Genomic DNA, 22,698 nt, shown 5'->3' on the forward strand with positions numbered 1-22,698 from the left:
TCGAGAAGATCTGCATGGAGGAATGGGCCAAAATACCAGCTACTGTGTGTGCAAACCTGGTAAAGACCTATAGTAAACGTTTGACCTCTGTTATTGCCAACAAAGGTTATGTTACAAAGTATTGAGTTGTATTTTTGTTATTGACCAAATACTTATTTTCCACCCTGATTTACAAATAAATTCTTTACAAATCCTACCATGTGGATTCATGGATTTTTTTTTTCACATTCTGTCTCTCACAGTTGAAGTGTACCTCTGGTGCAAATTACTGACCTCTGTCATCATTTTAGGTGGGGGAACTTGCACAATCGGTGGCTGACTAAATACTTTTTTGCCCCACTGTGTGTGTGTGTGTGTGTGTGTGTGTGTGTGTGTGTGTGTGTGTGTGTATGTATGTATGTATGTACATATATGTATATGTATATGTGTATGTGTATGTGTGTATATGTATATATATATAACCATTATCTCTAAACCACTGAGATGCTTGTGTGGGAAAATCCCAGCAGATCAGCAGGAGGCCCATCTCGTACCAATGACCATGCAACATTCAAAGTCACTTAAATCACCTTTCTTCCTGATTGTGATGCTTGGTCTGGACTTCAGCAGGTTGCCATCTCCATACCTAAATGCCTCAAGTTGGTGCAGCGGCTGGCTGATAAGATTTTTGTGTCAACAAGCAGTTCAACAGGTGTACCAAACAAAGTGTATATCCATGCAGTTTCACTATTAATCAACACTGTTAGCTAACAACTTCACTGCTAGCTACTTTCACCTTTCTATTTCAAGTAATAAATATACTGTTATCAAAAATTGTGTTCATTAAAACTTGTATTTCAACTGTTACTCTGTTCGCTAACAATTCAGCTGCTAATATTTAGCTGCACATATCAAGGTAGACATTTTTGTTTGAGATATGTTTTACTCATAATTTTAGCTAGGTTTCACAGTCTTTTTCAGTTGTTTAGCAAGCTATTTCATTAGCTTCTACATACAACCTGCCAACAACTATTTACCTATACTTTTAGAAGATAACAATGTTGTCAGTTAGCCGTACTTTTGGCTAGCTATTCAGATGACCGATTTACTCTTTTATATTTTCTACTGCTTATTGATTAATTTATAATTAACAGGTAATTCACTACTCAAATCTTTAAATAAATTATAGTTTTTTTTTATATGATTTCAGAAAAAATCTTTAGACCTACTTCCTGCATACACCAGAAGTACTATCTGGGATCAGAGAAAAAAAACACTGGTCTTGCAGTAGTCATCATTATTTATTACCAGAGCTCAATCACAGCTTGTTTTAAAACAGAGTAAAATTAACCCTTCAGTACATCTAAAACATTGCATTACTCTAACAATCTTTACAAACACTAGCGCACCTCAGCGTCCACTTAAATGCAACTTTCTCAAGGCTATAACCTGCGTGTTTACAGTCTTTTCTCTTTTGTCCACAACTTTCCTTCTTTTTGAACAACAAATTAAGAGTTTATGTCCCTAATATGAATTGGACTCCACTTACATATTGCAACTCAAGGGTTCTGATAAACTCTAATAGTTTCAAACTCCAGTGGCCCATTTATTCTGTTATAAACATGTAGTCTCTAGGCTGAAGCTGGGAAAAAAAAACTTATGAACAGACAAAGTTATATTACTTTTCCATATGCTGAGTATTTATTCCCACAACTAGCAAATTATTTTATCTAAAATAGGAGTGCCCATTTTAGAAGATAAAAAGGGGGCTTAAACTACTGAAATCTTTCTGCTGCTTGCACTTAAAATTAACTTATAACTGTTCGAGGTTTCTGAGACACCTAAAAGGATCTACTTACAGCCATTTCTGTCATTCATGGGCTGTGCCCAGTCTTGATTTAGAGAAAGTTCATTTTCATCCAAAACACATTAGACCTCCTTTTGTCTTCTTTCCATCCACAGCCAGAGTCACATCTGATCTGAGGTATCTTCACCAATTAGGCTTAGCTTGGTTGGTCAGTGTGTGAGCTATGCTTGCATATTGTGTGTGTGATGTATGGGTGACATAAGTAGTTCTCCTGCTGTGATATCACCTTTTTTCAACAAACCACCTTTGGGTGGCAGAACCTTTGTACCTTGAGTCTCATTCCACCTCCATTTCTCTGGTGTTACAAGAGACCTGCAAAAACATAAAAAGGTCAGACTGTTGTGAAGTGAAAATGTCAATTTTGGATAAACTGCTACATGAAAGATAACTTCTATTTTCCGTTATTTTGACCATTAATTTCATGATTTATTAACATATTTATGAAATTCAAACATGAAATAAAGAAGCCTATAAAAAAAATTTTTATGTTCATGTACAGCCTCTGAAGCCAAAACCCAGTGAATCAGCACTTTGGTAAGAAAATGTATGAATGAGAGATTTAACAGGTGGCGACAGATAGGACTTCAGCAGGTACCATGTTACTTTGTCTCTGGTGTTTAAGTGCTAGTTTATATGAAGTATTCTGGAGTTTATTTCTACCATCTGGTGGCAGAAAAGTCTATAAAGCTGCCTCTTATAGGGATTGGAAATCAAACAGCAAATGTCATATTAAATACTCACAGAGACATTATTGAAACCAGCTGCCATCTGGGTTTTGGGTCTGCGGAACTGTAACATGGTCCTGCTGAAGTGAACTCTAATTAATTATTAGTGATTAATTAAGACACATTAAGGTAAAAATCAGCATTTTTGATCATATGGGCAATGCTTTTGTCCTTTTGCTTTCTGACAAGTGTTCTTAAGGGTCTGAATGTCAGATTTACTCACTGTGAGGTCTGTGTCATAAGACTCATTAGTGAAACCAGCAACAAATGAGGAAGGTGATGTCTGTCGTGTTCGCAGGTAGAAAACCAGCAGGCCGACCAACGTGCCGATGAGCAGAAGGACCACAATCACAGACGCCGCGATCCCTCCTGCATTGTTTCGGTTTGGGGAGGCTGCAGCACAGATGGGAAACATTTAGTATTTGTCTCATTAATGTAGTGAAGCCAAACTTTACATTGTAGTTAGAAATTCAGTCAAATGGTTGAATGGTTAAAAAAAAGTGCTGAAAAACTGAATATTATTAAAAGCATATTAGTTCTAAATTCACTTTGTCAGTTAGGAAATTTTATTTTATTTAAAAAAAACCATCTTAGCAGTGACTGCTGCTTTTTAAATTTCTCAGCACTGAATCTGAGCATGCACATTGTGCAGAAACATTAAAAACCTCTAATACAGTCTGCAATAGTTTGAATAGAAATCTGGGAGTTCTGCTCATACGTTTTATTGGATCTGTGACTTTGTTAGCACAGTTGATCCCGATGGTGTATTCGATGTCATCCAGAGCTACCACACCTGCTGTACCTTTGACGCCTTCAAAAACAATCTGTTTACAGGAAAAGTAAGATGACAGCAGAGATTGCAGTAGGTCGTACATGCTTACATACAACAGCAAGTCACTAAGTGTATTCAGCCATTTGTTATAAAAGTGAGCCTGACCTGGTATTTCTCAGTAGATGTGATGTCGATGTCAAAACGTTTCCACAGTCCAACAAGTTCGGTCTCAGCCAGCGGGTTGAAACGACCTTCGGAGAGTCTCCATACTTTTAGCTGGCAGTCCGCTGAAGTCATTCATAAAAAAGGTTAAAAATATTTACAGGTAAATGCATTCAAAACTGACATAAATTGAATATGTTTTTTCTTTCTTACATGACTGGCTTTTATAGACCCAGAACTTCAGGCAGGTGCCCTTAGTAGGGGGCAGGTGAGGGCTCAGCAGTAGAGCGTTTTGACTCACTTCTGTCCGATTGCTGCTTGGAAAGAACAGGAAGTGACCTTGCAGAAAAGAAAAGAAGGGTGTTTTGAAAAAGAAGATAAGAAGTGTGACTTTGCAGCATCCGCCAGCTGTCTAGTTGTTTGTTTCTCTCTGGTTTTACCTTTTTCTGTGCCCAAAGTGTGGTCGTCAAGTGGGATTGGGTAGTGATGTTCCATCTCTGCACTCGTCAGCTCCCAGTCCAGTTTGTCTATGGTCATGTTCTGAGTGTTGCTCCAGCTGCACATGCCTCTCTCCATACTACACTTGGAACCTGGGGAATCTAACAAAATAAATATTACGCTATAATTGTGCAATATTGAGTAGGATAAAATATTATAGAGGAGGTAGTCATGTACTCGGAGTAGTTTTTGAAAACTAATATAAGGCCTTTATTTTAGTGGGTTAAAGACATAAAAATACACCAGTGCAAATTGGCTTACACCTTCTCTAGGTGGTACTGTAGGCAATTGTGGTTTCACTCACCGCAGGAGTGCAACACTAAGTGCATTATTTTCTTTGGCCTGTGGCCAGTGGTGAGTAAAAGACTTCTCTAGCCTTTAAGAGCATCATCCAGCCTCAGACTTAAAAAAAACCTGTTCTAACTCAGCATAGTGTAACCACAGAGTAGTACAGACACACTGAAGCCACAATTTTAAATATGCAGCACAAAATGGAAGACAAACAAAAATATGTCTAAAGAATGTAATATTTTTAAGTCATTTTTACTGTAGTCTTAAAGTCTTAGCGGGATCCTTGGTTAAAGCCCATGAGGAAAAGTATCTAGATACATAGAGCTGCGTGCTGCTTTTACTGCAGTCTTAAAATCTGTAGTGATTTCAATCTTGATGAGGCATGTCAGTACAAACCTTGATTTTCACAGGGATAATGTGAAAGAAAGATGTCATCGATTGCAATGCAAGTGTCTTTCCCTCCAGCTCCGACAACCTCAAATTCCAACTGCAGAAGAAAATTACCACAAAATAAGCTTTGAACAGCGGGCACAAAGTCCTTAGATCAAAAGCTACTGTGCAAAAGTCTTGAGGCACCACTCATTTCTTTGTTTTTTGCTATGAAAACCTGAAGTAGTTGCATGAAGATTCACTGTACAACACAAAAACACAATTTGTAGAATTCTAATTGAAAGCCATTATTTGATATGACCACCTTTATTCTTCCACACAGACCCTCAGTAATCTCTTTAAGTAGTTTTCAGGGATAGTTCTCCAGGCATCTTGAAGGAAATTAAAAGTTATTTCTTGGCTTTCTTGGATCTGCCTTCGTTTTTCTCCAAATTCTCTGTCAAAATGATCCCACATTGCTTCAGAAATGCTGAGGTCCTGGATTTAGGGAGGTTGAACCATGATTGATAGTGTTCCACTGTGTGTTTTTCTATCCAGATTGTCATTGTCACGGGTCTGTGACCCATCGTTTCTGTGTTTGGACTTTTGATTTTGGTTTATTTAATATTCTGAGGTTAAGATTCTGTTCCTTGTTTTGGTTATTATAGTTGTTAGCCTTCTGTTTAACATTTGTATTCTTAGGTCACCTTAGTTTTCTTATCTAGTCTTTACATTTCTGTTGTCAAGCCTCCCCTCTGTTCCATGCCCCATGTATAGTCATAATTCTGTAGTTATATATTTTCAATGTGTCTCTTGCTCTCTCTCTGTTTAGTCAGTCACGTCTCAGTGTTTGTTCCCCTGTCTTGCCAGTTAGATTATAATCCAGCCGTGTTCCCCAGGTGTTTCCTCTCTGCCCTGATTCCTTCATGTATATATATTGTCTGTGTCTTTTTGTGCTCCTTGTGATGATCTCCCTCTTGCTGTTTGCCCCGTTTGTTCAGTGCCTGCAGTGTATGTTTCTAGGAGAACCGGTCAGTTAAGTTACTTAGATTTAGTTATTTGTATTTTCCAGAAATAAAGCTATTAAGTTCAGTCCTACATTTGGGTCCTAACCTGCCTGCCACACACAGCGTCATGACACAGATATGCTTTTACTGCATTGACAGTGTGTCTGGGATCATTAGCATGCTGAAAAATGAAGCTGTTGCCAATCAGATAATGATTTTTTTCCCTATTAATTAAGTTCATAGCTCACAGATACACCTGCTGTAGATACTTATCTGGTTTCCTCAGATTTTTTAAGTGCATAGTGCACACCATGCCAAAGTTTTCAGCTAATGGCATTATGGGAATCACTTTGTTGGTGTAAAATGACTGTTTTATGCCTTTCAAACTGTGTTATGTGTGTTATGTGTTATTCAGCTAAAGAAAGTGGAACAAATGATGTGTCTAGAAATGCAAACTAAAATTGGTTCTTTGCTGATGGGATGACAGTGAGATGGCTCGAAATTTTTGCACAGTATAGAGAGAGCGGAGAGTGTGAGTGACTCAGGCAGACTGCTGAAAATTGAATTCACACATGTTCATATTTTTAGATAAATGAGTTTATTAAATGAGTAGTTTATTTTATGTGAAGGATAAATTAATCACATTAAAAGTGGCTTAAAAAGTCTGTATCTGCCTTCACACTTACCTGCCAGTCCTCAAGGGAGCTCGAAATGTTGCCATAGCCATGACGCCACACATCTCCTTGATTCAGGTTGTTTGTAAATAGCTTGACCCGCTCTCCCTTCACTGGCTTCATATACACTGTAAGAGAACCTATGGGACACACTCCATTAGTTTAACTTTATGTGTGTGTCTGTGTTTTCCTCTGTGAAGCTGGCCCACCTGGATTCACTCCTCCCATGTGATACCAGAAATTTAGACACTCAGTACGGGTAGTTCCTTGGCGAACAGATGAGGTGAGGACTGCAGTGCTACCTGAGGGAAGGATGCTTGCTCCAGTGTTAACAACCATGTAGAAACCTGGATAGAGACCATACAGCGCATGAACACAATTCTCAATTTCTCAGTCTCCTGCATGTATATTCTAATGTTAAACAGCAGGGGTGTTTCTCACCCTGTTCAGTCTCCAGGGTGTGATCAAATTTGGGCCCATTTGATGTGGATGTGTATCCGCTACGGTGGAGCCACTGATCTTTACTAGAGCTGGTGTACCCACACTGTTGGCCTTCAAAGGAACACATCCTTGGGTTGGTACAGGGACCCTCCAAGAATGCCACATCGTCAATGGCAATGAGTCCATCATAGCCAGAGCGAACGGCTTCAAACATCAGCTGTTGATGAATTGGAAGAGAAGGAAGATGTTATTAACTATTCCTATTAAAAAGCCAAGTTAATTAATGTGTACAGGGGATTTTAAAACAACAAATACTGGACAATGTCATTGACAGAAACTTGATATCTATGTTTCAGATGAAACATAAGCATAAATAAGCAGACAGAAGTAAATTAATAAAAACATGCACAAGCAACAAAAAATACAAACATAAGACAGAAAGCTGGCATAAGTGGGCATGGCATCATGGTAAAAATGATAAAGAAAAATTGTGGGTCGTTATACATATTTAAGATCTTTGGAGGTGAAGAGAGGTTCAGCTGTTAAAAAATTGACCAAAATAATTTCTGCACTTCACTTGTACTCAGTGATGAGTTAAAGGGAGATGTGGTCTTTATTCTTCATAAAAGCAAAAAGCGTCAGTGCTGCATTTTAAACCAGCGGCAGGCAGGATAGGTCTACCTGTGAAGGGCATCTACTCCCTTACAGCTGCAATGATGTTTTGTTTTACCACAAGTGGGCAAAGTTTCTCCAAAAACTCAAACCATTTGTTTAAAACCAGTTTCACTTTGTGTCAGCTGGGATAGGCTACAGTACCCATGACCCTCAGTTGGATAAGTGCTGAAGAAAAAAGGATGGATTTCCTTGTTTTAGTAATTTCACTGGTGCTGTGTGCAGTCATTACATACATGAAATTTTGAGATCTGGTGCGGTACTGGGCATTGTGCTTCATGCCAAACATTTCCACGAGCTCCACTGTGGGTCCACAGGACCATCTCAAAACCTTTGTTATCTATTAGCTTCACATTCAGAGTACCTGGAAGAAAATTATCAGAGATTTCTAGTTAAAGGTTTGTTTTTCTTTTTTTACTGAAGAAACAATCTTTCATTCTAAATTTACATATTAAATTCTTTTAGTCAAATTATCATCACCTGCATTTGGCCCATAGACTTTGTAGAAGAAGTAAAGGCAGTAATCTTTAGGACCCGGTGACTGTGGAAAGGAAATTAAGCGTCCAAACAAACCGTGCAGGTATGGACTCCTCATGTCCACGACAAGGCTTCTGCCTGAACATCAACAGACAGACAGGTCGGCATCAGACACTGACACAGTATAATACCAATGACATAATGCTTAGCAAAATTAGTATCTTCACTTTCAAACTTGTATTATATTTATGGCAACTATTCAAAAGAAATTACATTAAATTATTACAAAGTACTTTTACTGTGCTTTCCATCATTTATCGACAGGGACTGAAAGGAGTTTATAGCAAAGAAACATCTCTCAGCTTTGTGACAAGAATAACATCCTAAATGTCAGCTGAAAAAATCAATTAACAAGGACCAATCATTACTGACAGCAGTTAAGAGCATTACACCTGCACCAAACCACACTGAGGGTTTTCTAATAGAGAGAGTGAGTCTGTGGAAAGGATTTAAAAGTATGTACATCTGAGATGCTCCCTGATTAAAAGCCTGTATAAAATGCTAGATTAATTTATTTGAAATGAGCTTACCAACACTGATAGTATGGTCCATCCCACTGAGCATTGTCCAGTCAAAGTTGTCGCTGCTGTCCTGATACCATCCACACAGTCCTTCTTCAAAGTTACATGACAATCCTGGGCAAACACACACAAAACTGGTTGGTTTAAGCAAGTGCTAGACAATTTACTGGAAAAACTTTAAACTGAGCATCATAAATTATGTAAATTATAAGTAGATATTAAAGTTACCTGTTGGAGACCATGGATAATAGTCAACATGACAGTCACTAAATTGGACATTTTTCACTTTAATCTTGGAGCACTGACAAAGTTTCTTAGCGTGAGCTTCAAAAGCAAGCTGGTGAAGATAAAACAAAGCGGTCTAATGAGTTAAATAATATTTTAACTGTTTCATTGTTTGATTTTGTGTTACAGAAAAACAAATAGCATAGCATTAGCTTAGTCAAGCCACAAAGTGAAACTCAACATCAATTGTGTCAGATCAGCTGATCTCAAATCCATGAGCAGATGGTTCAGCTTATACTTCCTCTGAATGTGCCATTGGCAGATTTCCTATAGAGTGTGTTGCTTAAACCTCCCAAAACTCTCTTTTCTTTTGACTATAGTTTTCAGACTGAAGTTAAAAATATAATAATATAGCTCATGTCATGTGTACTGTTAGAGCGATGGGCACTCATGTTAAACAAGGTAAATATTTTAAATAATGAGGTCATGTTTAATCTCGGGCTTTGTATGATGACCTCACTGAAAGCTGATATCATCAAAGTGGCACAGAAGCCCCACCCAGCTACTATTCAAATTTTCTGTTTATGAGAGTCAGCCAATGAGAAGAGGAGTTGTATCTCTTTAGTTGAGCAAAATGATAAATACCTGAGCAGCAAGACTAAAGTTAAGCTGACCTGGAATCGATTTTTCCTGAATCCAATGAGTATGTCAGCGTGTTGCCAATTCTCTGCCTCTGGTCCAGTCTTCCCATTAAACTCCCACAATTTAGGCCCCGTGCCCATTGAGCTGTCGATCACTCTGACGGACAGATCACCTGCAGCAGAAAGATGCAACCGGGGTTATTTACAGCATACCAAGTTTGTGTTCTGGAAAGAATAAAAAGATTTGCAGGGCAACAACTTACCAATATAACTGGGTTTCCCAGTTAGTGCATAATCAAAGCTCATGCTACAATTGGGACCAGTGGGGCCTAGGAGGGGGGTCCGTGTTTGGGCTTCAGTCAGCTGCTGGCCTGGAGCTTTGGCTACATACAGAAACTCCTCTGACAGATGAAAATAGACCCATGGGAATAAATTGTACTATGAAATTAGCACTAAACAAATAAATAAATGAATACCAGAAAGAGCTGTCTGTACCCTGGGCTGTGGAATTTTGATATAGTACCCAACCTTGACCCCCAAGACTGGTGTCAGTCCACCCAGAGCTGCCCTGAGAGTAAGAGAAATCACCTGCAGAAGAGGTTTTTGAAGAAACAGCAGTTAACAGCAGTGATTAAAAATGCAACCATAATCAGCAATAACCTTGTATATTACATGTTCCATGCATGAGACATTACTTGTAAAGTTTAGGAGCAACCAAAGCAATAAACACAACCTACTTAATTTATTTTTGAAAATTAGCAATGAAATTGTGTAAAATACAAGTTAATTATTTACCAGCAGACTCTTTTAAGTATATTAACCTTCTTCTTGAAATAAAATAGCTATTATTAATAGAGTTGGGTTAAGTTTAGGAACACCCTGCTGGAATCAGCATCACTTCATTTCATAAAATCAAAAGTCTTATAATAATTTAAAACTTTGCAGACCATTTTAAAAAAGTCAAACCGAATAAGCAGGATGAATACACTCACCACATTTAGCTTCATCCTCTGCTCCTTCACAGTCAATATGAAAATCACACAACTTATCCGGTTCAGCACATGGATTTTTAGGGGGACCAGGGAATGTTTCAACAGAAGTATTATCTATGGAAGAGATAATACTTCCATAGATGAGCAAGAGTCATTCAACGACACAAGATGTTTATACTTATTCCCTGCAGATGTTTTTTCTCAAAGTTAAGACAATTAAGAAGCTTACTGCTTGATAAGCGGCATTCGGGAGACAAAACAATGCTGTCAATCGCGATACCTCCATATGCAAAGTTTCTGATTGCTGCCATAATCAGGATCTATAGGGAGAAAATAATTCAAAAGAGCAGATTAGCTATTTTATATTTCAACTAAAATTCTCATCAGTTACACTATAAAAGAGGTAAAAAAACAAAAAAACAAAGCCCAACAACAACTAAATCGCTTATTTCCAAGCTGCTGGATTTTTGAATTTTGTGAGTACAAAAATACTAAATTACATTTAGTAGTCACGTAAACTCAAATTAAAAGAGATGTTTTCTTTTCTTTTATTCTTCATTTGTCGCATGTAAACTGTTCTTTTCTTTCTATTGAGTATTACATTCAGATCTCAAATGTTTTTTATTTTAAAGTCAGAAACTTTTGATTTTCGATTATTTATGCGCATGTAGAAGCTGTACGCTAGAGCTGAGAAGCTTTGGTTTAATGCGATCTATAAAATGTTGTTGTTTGCTTTTTAGGCGATGTTATATTCATTTTAAATGTTTACATTTAAATGTTATTTTTTAAATATATTATATTATGATATATTTCTTATATATATTAGTAGAACAATAATGAAAAAAAAAAATATATATATATGGATTTGTGTGCATTAATTACATAGGTACATGGAGACCCAGTATTGCAGGGTCTTTACATTATGATATAAAGCGGCTTTTGGTATATTACATGGAATTGAACTGAACTGAATAATCACCATCATTTCCGTTAAAGTAAATTAAAGTATATGTGAAAAGGTAAAAATATTTTCCCTCATATTTTAATTATTTAAGCTTAAAGTTAAAATTTAACCACTGTTGCCTTCACAACATCAACTTCCCTCTGAACTATTTCATAATGTTCATGTATTAAGAATTTAAAGTTTTCTGTGTGGAAAAGTGTTTGATTAAACGATGACTCCCAGCTATCCTTAATTGGCTCACCAAAACACCAATCTCAGTATTAGCAGTAAACATTACATAGATTACTGTAGTGGCTTGGATGAATCATCTCTTATCAAATCATCGCACCTCCGAGCTACATGAATTTCTGTGGCCAGACTTAACTGATTCTGTAAACTTTACTTACTTACAAAAACCTAATTTTACTGATCTTTACCTTATGTAATAACTTCTTTGCTATTCAGGGTTTGTTTTTTTTAAGATTTGTAGTCGTAACCCATCAATATCCCTATTTTAGAGTTGGAATGGGTGAAGCCCAGCTTCCCTATTACGGTTATTAATTCACCTGTGAGAGGCACTTACCTGGAAAGTGACGTTGGTGACAATCTCCACCTCTGCCTTTACCCAGAGATCACCTAGAGAGCCACCTCTTTCCCACACTGGGTAGATATATTTATCTGCAACCAACACCGTCAAACCCCCCGACCTCGGCCCAAACTGGTGAGTGTACATCACCATCTACAACAGGCAGGTGCAGTAAACTCGTGAAATTAGGAATTGAATTCAAATTATTGTTAACAATTTTAATTTAAAGATGAGGGATGAAAAAATGCTTTTCTCTCCAGGAATTTAAGAAAGAAAGAAAGTGTACTTTATTGATCCCCATGGGGAAATTACTCTCTGCATTTAACCCATTCACTCAGTGAAGCAGTGGGCAGCCATTGGGTGCCCGAGGAGCAGTGTGTAGGGACGGTACCTTGCTCAGGGGTACCTCAGGGTAGGCGTTCAGTGGATTCAAACCACCGACCTTCCGATCATGGGGCCACGACTCTACCTACTGAGCTATCCCTGCCCTCCTCCCCCCCCCCCCTTTTTTTTTTAAATAAGAAAGTATACTTTAAAAAAAACAATAACCCTTATGTGACTGTTAATTCAATTTGTGAATAACATTTTCCACATTTTTACCTTTTCAAAGCATTTGAATGTTTCAGACTACTGTGAAACAGTAAAAGTAAAAGCCGCTGAAGAACGAAGGCATCAGTTTTGGACTCACCTTACAAGGATGTGAACTGTTGGTGGGTTCAAGAGAGTGACTTTGGAAGGAGGCCCAGTCCCTTTTGAGACCCTCATCAGGGACCGTAACATAGAGAAAATGACCTGAAATAAAAACAATGACATAGTATTTTTTTAAATCTGCCTTTTATTTCTAATACAAAAGCATTTCAAATACTAGCAGTAAGGAGTAATAGGATAGCTTCAGTATCAAAAATACAAAAGGGTCTTCTGATTTGTCTGAATATCATACCTGATGCTGAGTTACTAGAATGATCTCTGCCTGGTCCTTTCAGAGGATCTGTGTTGGTGATCTGTGTCTGATTTGTCCTTACCCATTTCAATGATGAAATTGACCTTAGGTCCCAAATGCACAGGCCTTCCTCAAAGTCACAGGACTCATATTGAGCTGGGGACGCAACAAACAAAGACGGAACAAATAGTCATCATCATGAAGTGTACTGTCCATAAAAGATGGACATGGTCATCGTGGCAACTTTTTTAAAGCCTTAAACCTGGTTTATAAATATTATTTAAAAATACATACCGATCTTTGCCCAATACCTGTGTTGCCTCTCGATCACAAGCAACCTCCTTCAAGCAAACTCTGTTTTACAAAGTACTGAGTACAAAATCAGGTTTTTTGTTACTGGGAAACATGGCAGCCATTCCAGCCGCAGCACTTTGTTGGGAGTAATTTTGCTTAAAATATTAACATGAAGACAGTTTGGTCCTTACCAATAAAAAGCTCCTTTTGACAAAGATATTTAATGTAAGATGATTCATTCTGATTTCAGCATTTCTTACAAAAGCTAAAAGATGATATTGATATGAGTCGCTTCTACAGGAATGTTTATTCTGAGGCAACTGAGCAAAATACACAAGAACCGCTTTTCCACTGCCTTATATAATAACACATCTTCTTTTTGCAACCCAAGGCACTCATGATTATTTTAAATCGTACTGACAATGGATTTGGATTTGTTGTTCCTTGTCAGTTTTATTATTTTAACCACGTTTTATTATTCCTGTTGACAAAAGTCAGTCTGTCTTCCAATCTGAACTAAACCTGCCACACACTGTTGGAGACTGAGTTTGGAGTTTTAGCTTGATAACAATAAACAAAGAAGTGCCATAGAAAAAACAAATGCATCTTAGCAATATTTTCACACATGCTTGAAATTATAATTGTAATTACGTTTTAATTTGTATTAATTGCACAGGCCTATTACTCTATGTCACTTCTGCTAAAAGGGACAAAGGACCCTGTGCACAGGTGTCCTATTCAAGAGCAAAGAGCCGCGTGTCATTCACTGATGATATGATGAGGACATTTTTGGTTAGGTCAGCTGATGGTTAGGACTACAAAAGTGGTTTTAGCACACTGATCAAAATACATGGTGGTGCTACGCTTGTACACACCGGCGCATCGACTGGGACTATAGCTGTGTCTGAACGTACTTCCAGTGACATTTGCAGACATTTTTTTAATTTGATTGAACTTTTGTGAACAATAAGTCTGTTTTCCCCACCAATTTTATTACTTTGTATTGTGACTAAAATATTCCTACATATTTATTATGGGATTCAGGTGAAATTAGATTTCTCACTGCAGTTGAGCTCATCAGATCCATCACCACAGTCATCGCTGCCATCACAGAGATGGCGCTCCTCCACACAGGCCTCGTTGTTACACTTCACCATCCCTGCTGAACAGTTTCCCCCGGGGACTGGTGCTGATGATCAAGAGAAAATAAAAAACTATCACTTATGAATCAGTTTACTGGAATTAATTGATTGTAAAACACTCTGCAAGGACTTGAAAAAAGGCAGGGACAAATGGGATCTTTTGAGGGGCTTACAGGGAAGAGCACAGTCTAGAAACTCCAGCTGGTCTATGGCCACATCTCCTCTTTGTCCCACTGACCGCAGCGAGTGAAGACGGATTTGAAAAGTTGAGGGAATCCGGCCCAGAAAGATGAGAGCTTCCCTCCAGGCACGAACACTGGAGGCCTCAGGACGCCAAACAACAGCCTCTTCACCACCTGGGTAGAGGACAGATGCCCACAAGGGCGTAGATCCCAGACCGGTGTTACCTACAGTAAAAAGTAAACATTAAAGTATTCATTAGCACGACAGCTGCAGGGGAAATACATTTTATCTTTAAAGATTGTTAAAGAAACATTGTACATTTTTAAAGGTAGGGCTTGTTATGACCAAAAACAGGACTAACAGAGAGAGACGGAGAGGAAAAAACCTGGTTATCTAAATATATGACATGCAGTTATTTGCCATCATTACCCGAGTCCCACAGGAAGTATCTGAGGCGAAGGCGACACGTTGTTGAAGACTGATTAATCTCTGGAGAGATTAAAACTGCAGTGTGGAGCAAGTCTTCATTCACTGCACTGATTCCCATGAACCAACCTTTGTAAAAAGACATATTGATTAGAACATTTTAAGATATTACCATTCCAGTTTAATGCAGGATGACTCTCTAAAATACTTGCAATAATACAGCTTTGACTATAAACATGACAATAAAAAAGACTGTACAATACCTATGGCTGTGCCGGTGGTGTAATCGGTGGACGGTCCACTGTCAGGCACTGTTTCCCCTCTCTGATGTCTCTCCCATTTGTATTGTGCACTGGGCGACGTGTCAGCCCATCCACACATTCCTTCATCCTCAAAGTCACACACAAACCCCTTTCCATTGTAGCCTTTCACAGGGGTGACAGAGCATTCAGTTGTTATAATACTGTGTATTACAGGAGAGGTCTTCCACTAAGAAAACTATTTACCCTACCATAATTTGGAGTAAAATTTTCCTGCTGTGTAGGTATAAAATCTAGAAATTGTGACCAAACCTTAGAAACCGCTAAGTTTTCCCGTAGCAAGCAGATGCCACAGATGCAAAATCAGGGTCTTTTAATTTTTATCTTAAATATGATGATTGTTTTATTTGAACATAAGTGACCAGCATCTCAAAATTAGTTAAAATTCCCCTTTCAGAATGTCAATAAAACACAGAAGCTTAATGAGACCATAATGATCATGTAACATGATCACATTGATATAGTCAAGTCAAATCTATGGGTGATGCTAATCATATAATCACATTTTATGCTTAAGGACAACAGATGGAAATTAGCCCTTGGCTATAATCTGGTATGTTTACATTCATGTAATTTTTTTTACATTTATGTTCAATATCATGCACTGTCCTAAATACAATAAATACAATATTCAGCATACTCAGCACTGAAGCATTTTCCAGTTTTTGAGACAAATCTGACAAGAAATGGCAAAAAAATAAAATAAAAATCCGATTATAGATGGGACTAAATTACATTTTTAAAACTTACCACAGCCTTGCTCATCACTCCAGTCTGGACAGTCTTGCACAAAGTTACATTTCCCCCCAGGAGCTTGACACGACTGAGCTGAAGAGCCAGCAGCTGGATAAGAATATGAAACACAAAATTCTTTTTTTTTTCTTTTGTCCTGTGAAATTACACTTGCTGATCAAGGGTGTATGAGATGGTCAAAAATCAGACCAATGATCACTATGGACTGCAAAAAATAACTGTAGCCTTTCCTATTAAAAGACAACAGGTTATTAGTAGAAGCCTTAACCTGTCAGAGCTGATGTAAATATGCAAATATCTTCCAGCCAAAGATTGAAAATACTCAAATATTTTCCATCTTTGCTTCTGGGTGTGTGACTCAGGCCCAAACTCTCTCATGACTCATGACTCAAAGGTTTACAACCCATCTAATGCCAACAGACTCAAAGACCGCAGAGAGGTAATCAGGGTGACACCATCCACTGAAGGCATCTGTCCAACCAAATGTCTCTGACTAAGACTCAAGACTTTATGATTCAGTAACCTAATAGCTAGAAAATAGACAGGACACCAGACATTTGATTTTTGAGTCTGAATATCCCAGAAGACATCACATCATCATTTTGTTAGAAAATAAATCACACATGAAAGCTCACATTTTTAGTAAGGAGTTATTACCTGACATCAAAAATTACCTGAAATATTGAAGTCTTCTCTGGACTCTTAGAGTTGTGAAATACTCAAAACCCCATTGAGCATTTCTTTATCCTTTATATTTGTGATATTAAATATTAAGGTTAATTATATGTTCTGTCTCAACATGTCTGTTCTGTCTGTGGATCTTTAATTATCAGATGGAAAACAAATGCCAGGTTGCCTAAATTCCCAAAGATAGCAAAAACCTCCATAGCAACAACAGTTGTGCATCTGAGACTGAGATGAAAGAGAAAATCTTTCAACTGCTTGTGGCTTCTTTATCAAATACTAATTTTTTAGTTTTTTACTGACTGTGGCTTGATTAAAAAATCCAAAATCAACTGACTTGTCAAGACATTATTTCAATCTATGTGTAGCAGGGCTGCACAAGTTCAGTTTGGAATAGTTAGCACCATTATTGCTGCACATAATTAAAATCTAATTGAAGGTTTTCTTACCCCACTGCAGAGCCCACAGCAGAATGAGCGCTAAGCTCCTCACATGAAACATCTTCTTTTTCTCCCTTCTTGCACCACATCAACCTGCAGAGACTTTATTGTTGACTCTGACCTCTTCTCTGTGCATGAGAGATAACAGTTGGACTTTAAAATCACCCATCATGCAACAGCAGCCAACAATTATAAAATAATCTCCTACAAACGATGGCGGATGTCCGGACATTGCTCATTTACTTGGCGGATATAGAAATGCAGAGCAAAGCAGATGCAAAGTGCAGTTTACGGAAGCGATTTTAGCTTACCTCAGTCATGCTGCATAGGTATTTAAGACAGAAACATGGGCAGCATCCTGCTTTAAGTCACGCATGCATTACTCCAACATCATTACCTCAGTAGATTCATTTATCTTTGTCTTTATTAATAGGTGCAGTTTATAACACTGCATTCTAGAATCCATTGGTATTCAAAGGCGCTCACGGTTGACTCAGTGACAGGAGAGGTGCCCGGATCCTGTGGCTCTGAAACAAGCCCAAATCATCACCCCTCCACCACCATGCGTGGCAGTTGGTATAAGGCATTTGCCATTAGCCATGTTTGGTTTTCTTCAAATGTGGCACCGCACATTATGACCAAACATCTCTACTTTGGTTGAGTAAGGTCCTGAAGACTTGTGGTGTGTTTACGTGCAATTTTGCAAATATAAGATGTGCTGCCATGTTCTTTTAAGAGACCATGGCACGCCGGGGCAATCCTTCCAAAGAAACCATACATGTTCTTTTTACAGTTGTTACATTTAACATGTTAACTGAGGTCTGTAGAGTCTAAGTTGTAGCTGTTGGGTTTGTTTTATATTTCTCTGAGCGTTGCACGGTCTGACCTTGGGTCGAATTTACTGAGGTGCCCACTCTTGGGAAGAACGTGGCGCTGTGTTAACACTTGAAAGCTCCGACCGGGAAAATGCTAAATCTTCTTGGAAGAGATGCTCACACTTAGTGATGATCAATTAATCAATTGCATCAGATTAGGAGCACCTAGCTGCTACTTACCATGGAAGCCGTAAGGATACTTAGTCCTTCACAGAACTGCATTAGAGCCCTGTGAAAAATGTCTTTTTCTTTTTTTTTACATGACTGTCTATTTTAAATTAAACATTTGAATGCATTTTTATCCACAGTTATCTTTACTGATTATTAATATGTATTTTCTAACACATGTTATACATTGTGAATTGTGTTTCAGGTACTGTTTGAACATATGTAGAATAAAAAATGTGTTGTCAGGTTTCTGTCCTGGCATAAATATGCTGTGGATCATATGCTGTATAGAAAAGTTATACATAGTTTCCAAATCTGAAAATGGAAGCCAGTGTGGAACAGCATTAAACCAGTATTGTTTGTTATGGCAGCAAGGGGCCACCTTGCTTTAGTTCACCTGCTTTATGAACGCAGTAAACCTATTCCTGATAAGTTTATGGCCTCAGTCACTAGTTTAAGTCTTATTCAGTGTTCATTTTGTAAACATTTTTTCCCCATAAAGCCATAAAGTATGACATGCTTAATTTACAAAACAAACAAACAAACAAACCCTCAATTCTGTTAGGTCATGGATTTAGAGAAATTTGCAGTTGATTGAGAACTGCCAACTGCCTGACCTCCCTACTGAGTCACTGAGCTCATCTCCACTGTGTTTGTGGTGTTGGCCCATTTTGAAGCATTTTAATGGAATAATCTGACTAATAATGTGTCTTTATGTGTGATACAACTTACCCAAGACGTTTGTTCTTCAGTTTTGTTGAGTGAAATTCTAGTATTTTATTAGTCTCTACAAGCACTAATTAGCATATATCTGATAATTAAAAAGCCAACAGATGGCAATAGCCTTGGTTGCAAACACTTCCAGGCTTATGGAAGTCTATGGGAAAATTGGCTTGTTAAATCTGACCTGACCTCAGTGAATATGTTCCTGATGAACTTATGATCTCAGTCACTTATTTTCAGTTATATTGCTTAAAAAAATGCAAGTCATTTTGTAAACCTGTCAGAAATCGAGAGAAATACCTGTGCTACGCACACTGGGTAAATATCAGATGATATATCAGAATATTGGATTTTTGGGTATATATTATAAATATTGGATCCTATATGTCAGAATGTCAGAATCATTTCAGAATACTTCAGCACAATGGTAGTAATCAGGAGCATCAAGTTCATTTACTTTTATCTAGCAACTGTGCCCATTTTAATCAACAGTTTACAGCACGCTGGAATCTGGACCATAGCTGCTGTAAAAAGTAAGCTAAGCAAAGAGATGGGGTGTTGTCATTTTTCTGCTCTGCAGGAAAGAGGCACATAATATAAGCACACATTTCACAATAAAACCCCACATCAAAACTTGTAAGATTTGCTTTGTAACTTAAATTTCCAAAGAAATTTATGAGGGATCATGACTCTAAAACGAGTCAGTGAAGGAGAGGCGGTAATCTGCAAAGCCAGCGCAGGCAGTCATTTATTTTAAATGTTTCCACATGACAAATTCATTAAATTATTAGCTACACTATGAAAAGCTGTTATGTTTTACACAAGGAAGGAAGGTGAAAACTTAAAGCTGTTGTATTAATAAAAAGAAAAATCCTAAATGTGTTTAGCCTGATAACGAAGGGTTACAAAAAAAATACATCAGTCCAGGGTTACAGGGAATTAAGTAGAAGCTGTTTAAAGTTTATTTCAGTAGCCTTCATTATCCCAGGTCACCTCATAGTCTGGATACCGAACCTTGAGTTTCTCAGTGGTCACTGCATGGTTTGCTCTTCCGAATCCCTGTGATCAAAAAAGACACATCAGTGTTTCATCAGAAAGATGAAATAACATTTGATTTAAACCACTAAAAAAACCCAAAAACCATCATTGTATTCATACTTTCTCAGTATTTACAGATCAGAATCACCCACCATGGAGTATCCGTAGACATGGATCTTCTTGGCCTGGGGGTCATGTTTGATTCTCCCTCCTCCTATACACTCACAGTCCAAGTGCCCGTCCCTTTCCAGCTCCTCTGCTACCTTCTCATAGATGTCAGCTGGGAAAAGGATGGATACAACTCAGAAACAAAGTTTTTGGAATATTTTCTACATCAAAGTATGAATTATTGCCTTAGAAAATATAGCTTGGTGACTTAGAGTTTGTAACTGGAGTTTTATTTATAATTTCAAATGCCTGCTTGGTATGTGGATGTGTCCATACAGTGTTCATTGAGTTTCATGAGGTTGGTCAGCTGTTAAATAAAATTGCATGTACTGTGCTTTCAGTGTTGTCCAGCAGAGAGCAGCACAGATCTGTCATTACTAAATGCAAAGCCATCAGTATTGCATTCATAAAGTCTGCGGTTATCCTGAAGGCTGCCTGTTATTATACAGTGTTTATAATATTTTGTGCCGCTCCATATTGTGTACCAATACTACATAATAAGCACCAACGGATTACATAAACATCCCTTCATTACAAAATTCCAAAGCCAAAATGAGGCAGTCGGTCAATGAGTGCACAGACATGTAAAATATACATTAGATGTAAAACAGTGTCTTTGCTTCCCCTATAGAACCAAGGAGCACAACAAGCTCGTCGTGCAGCTCATAGGGAGGAGAAAAGGTCAAAACTGTGAAAAAGTGAAAAGCTGAGCCTGAGGAGAAAGCGCAGGCACGGTGAGGCCTTAATGTATGGTCTGCACAGAGCTATCAACGACAGGCTGGAGGTGGTGATAATTCCTCCTCCACAATATAAAAGAGACAAAGCGGAGGAAAGGTGGAGGTTGGGTAGGGGATAGGGGCAGAGCCATGCATAAAGTCTACAGATCTTTTGACTGGTTGGGGAAATGTGGATTCTCTAGGCCGCACTTTATCTGTGGCATGAGGGATATTTGAGCATATTGTGGCCGTGTGCTTGAGCCACACAGAAATTCTTTGTTCATTTCTTAGTAATGTTTGCTTAATGTACTTACTAATAACTGGGTAATAGAAACAAAGTCTATACATTTTACTTTTTCCATTTAATATTTATATTATGAATTGTGTTGAATAGAAAGAAATCCATATAAATTATACATATTTATATTAGAATAGCAATTTAGAGTAGTAGTAGATAAGATATTACCCTGACAAAAAAAAGAAGTAAAAATGATGCTGCTGGCCAACAGGCTGACCTTAGAAACTGTGCTGAAACTTTGCCTTGTGTTGGCCAAAGACAAAGGAAAAGGAAAGGGAGAAGGCATGTTAGGAGGCAGCGAGACTGAAGGAAAATTAGGAGTGTGAAGGAGAGAGCAGGGACTTTAAGTGTAGAAACTGTCTGGTAAACAGAGAGCATTTATGAATGGGGGAAGATTAGTAGATATATTGTGTGTGCAGAAAAACAGCTGGAACGGAAGCGAGGCCAGAAGCATTGGAGGTGGATCGAGATAGTTCTACTATGGTGTAGATATGAAGTAAAATAGAGTAGAGGTAATCTTGACAAGAGTATATGAAGAATGTTGTGGAGGTGAAGACTGTCAGACAGGATTATGAGTTTGAAGCTGGAAATTGAAGGCGTGATTCTGAAGGAGGGCGTGAGTGGATATTAAAGTAGACTTCAGTGGACATGCAGGAACAGAGGCGAAAAGGTGTTAAGGAGAGAAATGTTGAACGATAGATGGTGGTGGATATGCAAAAAGGACTGGGATGGCTGTGGTAGACATTAAGAAGAGGGTGGAACACAGAGTGATGCTTTTTACTTTTTTTTACTACGTACAGCACTTTGGTCAACCTGTGTTGTTTTTAAATGTGCTTATAAATAAATTGATTGATTGATAGGATTGAGTGAAGTAGCAAAAAAAGAAAAAACAAAACTTAAAAAAAAAAAATAGGGGAGGCCTAGCTGGAAGCAGCTAAATTGAACATGTTAAGATTATTTTTGGCGTGATCAGGATGGGACAGGGATATAGGGGGTGTCCAAATTCATGGGCTGCATCCTCCTGAGGCCGCATGTGTAGACGGATTACGTCACAGCGACGCACCAAAGGCTGTCCAAATTCGTAGACTCCGAATGCAGCCGACAAATGCGTCCTCCTTTTAGTTTTAATATTACTCTTATTACTTCTACTTACTCGCTTTGGGGTTCTTAGGGAATAGAAAAGCGCTATACAAATACAGGCCATTTACTCTTTCTGGGTCACAAAATAAACTTTTAAGATATTTTCAGGTCCAGTTTGTCTGTTTTTTCCCTTTTAAAATATCTCACCTGCCTCTCTTGCATTTACTATACCCTGTTTTGCACTGACAAAAACTTATCTTTCCTTATGATGGATCAGAGTCATTGCTTCATTCTCTCTCTCTCTCTCTCTCTCTCTCTCTCTCTCTCTCTCTCTCTCTCTCACACACACACACACACACACACACACACACTGATTTCAAAGTGAACATAAGTTCAGGGAAGAAATCATGTGCGCACACCTGTGGACACCTAGACACATCCTAATGTTGGTTATATGCGGAGGTAGAACAGGAAACTATGGGGAGGCAGATTCAAATTATTATGAAACTCAAAATAATTAATTTTTTAATGCACCACTTGAGAAATGA

The 22,698-nt window shown here is 38.1% G+C and overlaps 2 protein-coding genes across 4 annotated transcripts in view; both read right to left on the reverse strand.

Moving 5' to 3' along the window:
* Window positions 1-1,269: 1,269 nt before the first annotated feature.
* mamdc4 (MAM domain containing 4) lies at window positions 1,270-19,440 on the reverse strand. 3 transcript variants are annotated; one of them, XM_085279052.1, is made up of 29 exons: window positions 17,094-19,440; window positions 15,958-16,050; window positions 15,151-15,312; window positions 14,891-15,016; window positions 14,452-14,685; window positions 14,200-14,325; window positions 12,843-12,998; window positions 12,591-12,694; window positions 11,900-12,055; window positions 10,603-10,693; window positions 10,374-10,487; window positions 9,877-9,969; window positions 9,645-9,782; window positions 9,415-9,554; window positions 8,744-8,852; window positions 8,525-8,629; window positions 7,938-8,072; window positions 7,694-7,821; window positions 6,786-7,002; window positions 6,554-6,691; window positions 6,357-6,484; window positions 4,691-4,781; window positions 3,946-4,104; window positions 3,719-3,844; window positions 3,509-3,630; window positions 3,290-3,395; window positions 2,795-2,964; window positions 2,588-2,648; window positions 1,270-2,158 (listed from the first exon to the last, which is right to left on the reverse strand). In XM_085279052.1, the coding sequence occupies exons 1-28, from the start codon at window positions 17,143-17,145 to the stop codon at window positions 2,595-2,597; spliced, it is 3,573 nt and encodes a 1,190-aa protein (XP_085135178.1). In that variant the 5' UTR covers window positions 17,146-19,440; the 3' UTR covers window positions 1,270-2,158; window positions 2,588-2,594. The 3 variants fall into 3 exon arrangements, with proteins under 3 accessions (XP_085135178.1, XP_085135176.1, XP_085135179.1); XM_085279050.1 differs by having other exon boundaries at window positions 2,588-2,651; XM_085279053.1 differs by lacking the exon at window positions 2,588-2,648.
* Window positions 19,441-19,572: 132 nt separating this feature from the next.
* Window positions 19,573-22,698, reverse strand: part of phpt1 (phosphohistidine phosphatase 1) — a 4,221-nt gene continuing 1,095 nt past the window's right edge. The window contains exons 2-3 of the mRNA XM_085279054.1: window positions 20,041-20,168; window positions 19,573-19,909 (exon numbers count right to left, since the gene is read on the reverse strand). Coding sequence (XP_085135180.1) covers window positions 19,817-19,909; window positions 20,041-20,168 — 221 coding nt within the window. The 3' untranslated portion in view covers window positions 19,573-19,816. The remainder of the gene's footprint in view (window positions 19,910-20,040; window positions 20,169-22,698) is intronic.

This window comes from Mchenga conophoros, linkage group LG7 (assembly GCF_057382185.1).
Source record: "Mchenga conophoros isolate Kocher_MC1m ecotype Shallow Benthic linkage group LG7, M_conophoros_male_GT1.1, whole genome shotgun sequence".
NCBI lineage: Eukaryota > Metazoa > Chordata > Actinopteri > Cichliformes > Cichlidae > Mchenga > Mchenga conophoros.

Excerpts from the sequence above, each read along its gene's own strand:
- mamdc4 (XM_085279050.1), bottom strand. The coding sequence starts at position 17,145 with ATGTTTCATGTGAGGAGCTTAGCGCTCATTCTGCTGTGGGCTCTGCAG. Across the intron at positions 6,485-6,553 it reads CATGGGAGGAGTGAATCCAG|GTTCTCTTACAGTGTATATG; the intron begins GTGGGCCAGCTT and ends TGTGTCCCATAG. Across the intron at positions 3,631-3,718 it reads GGTCTATAAAAGCCAGTCAT|CGGACTGCCAGCTAAAAGTA; the intron begins GTAAGAAAGAAA and ends GAATGACTTCAG.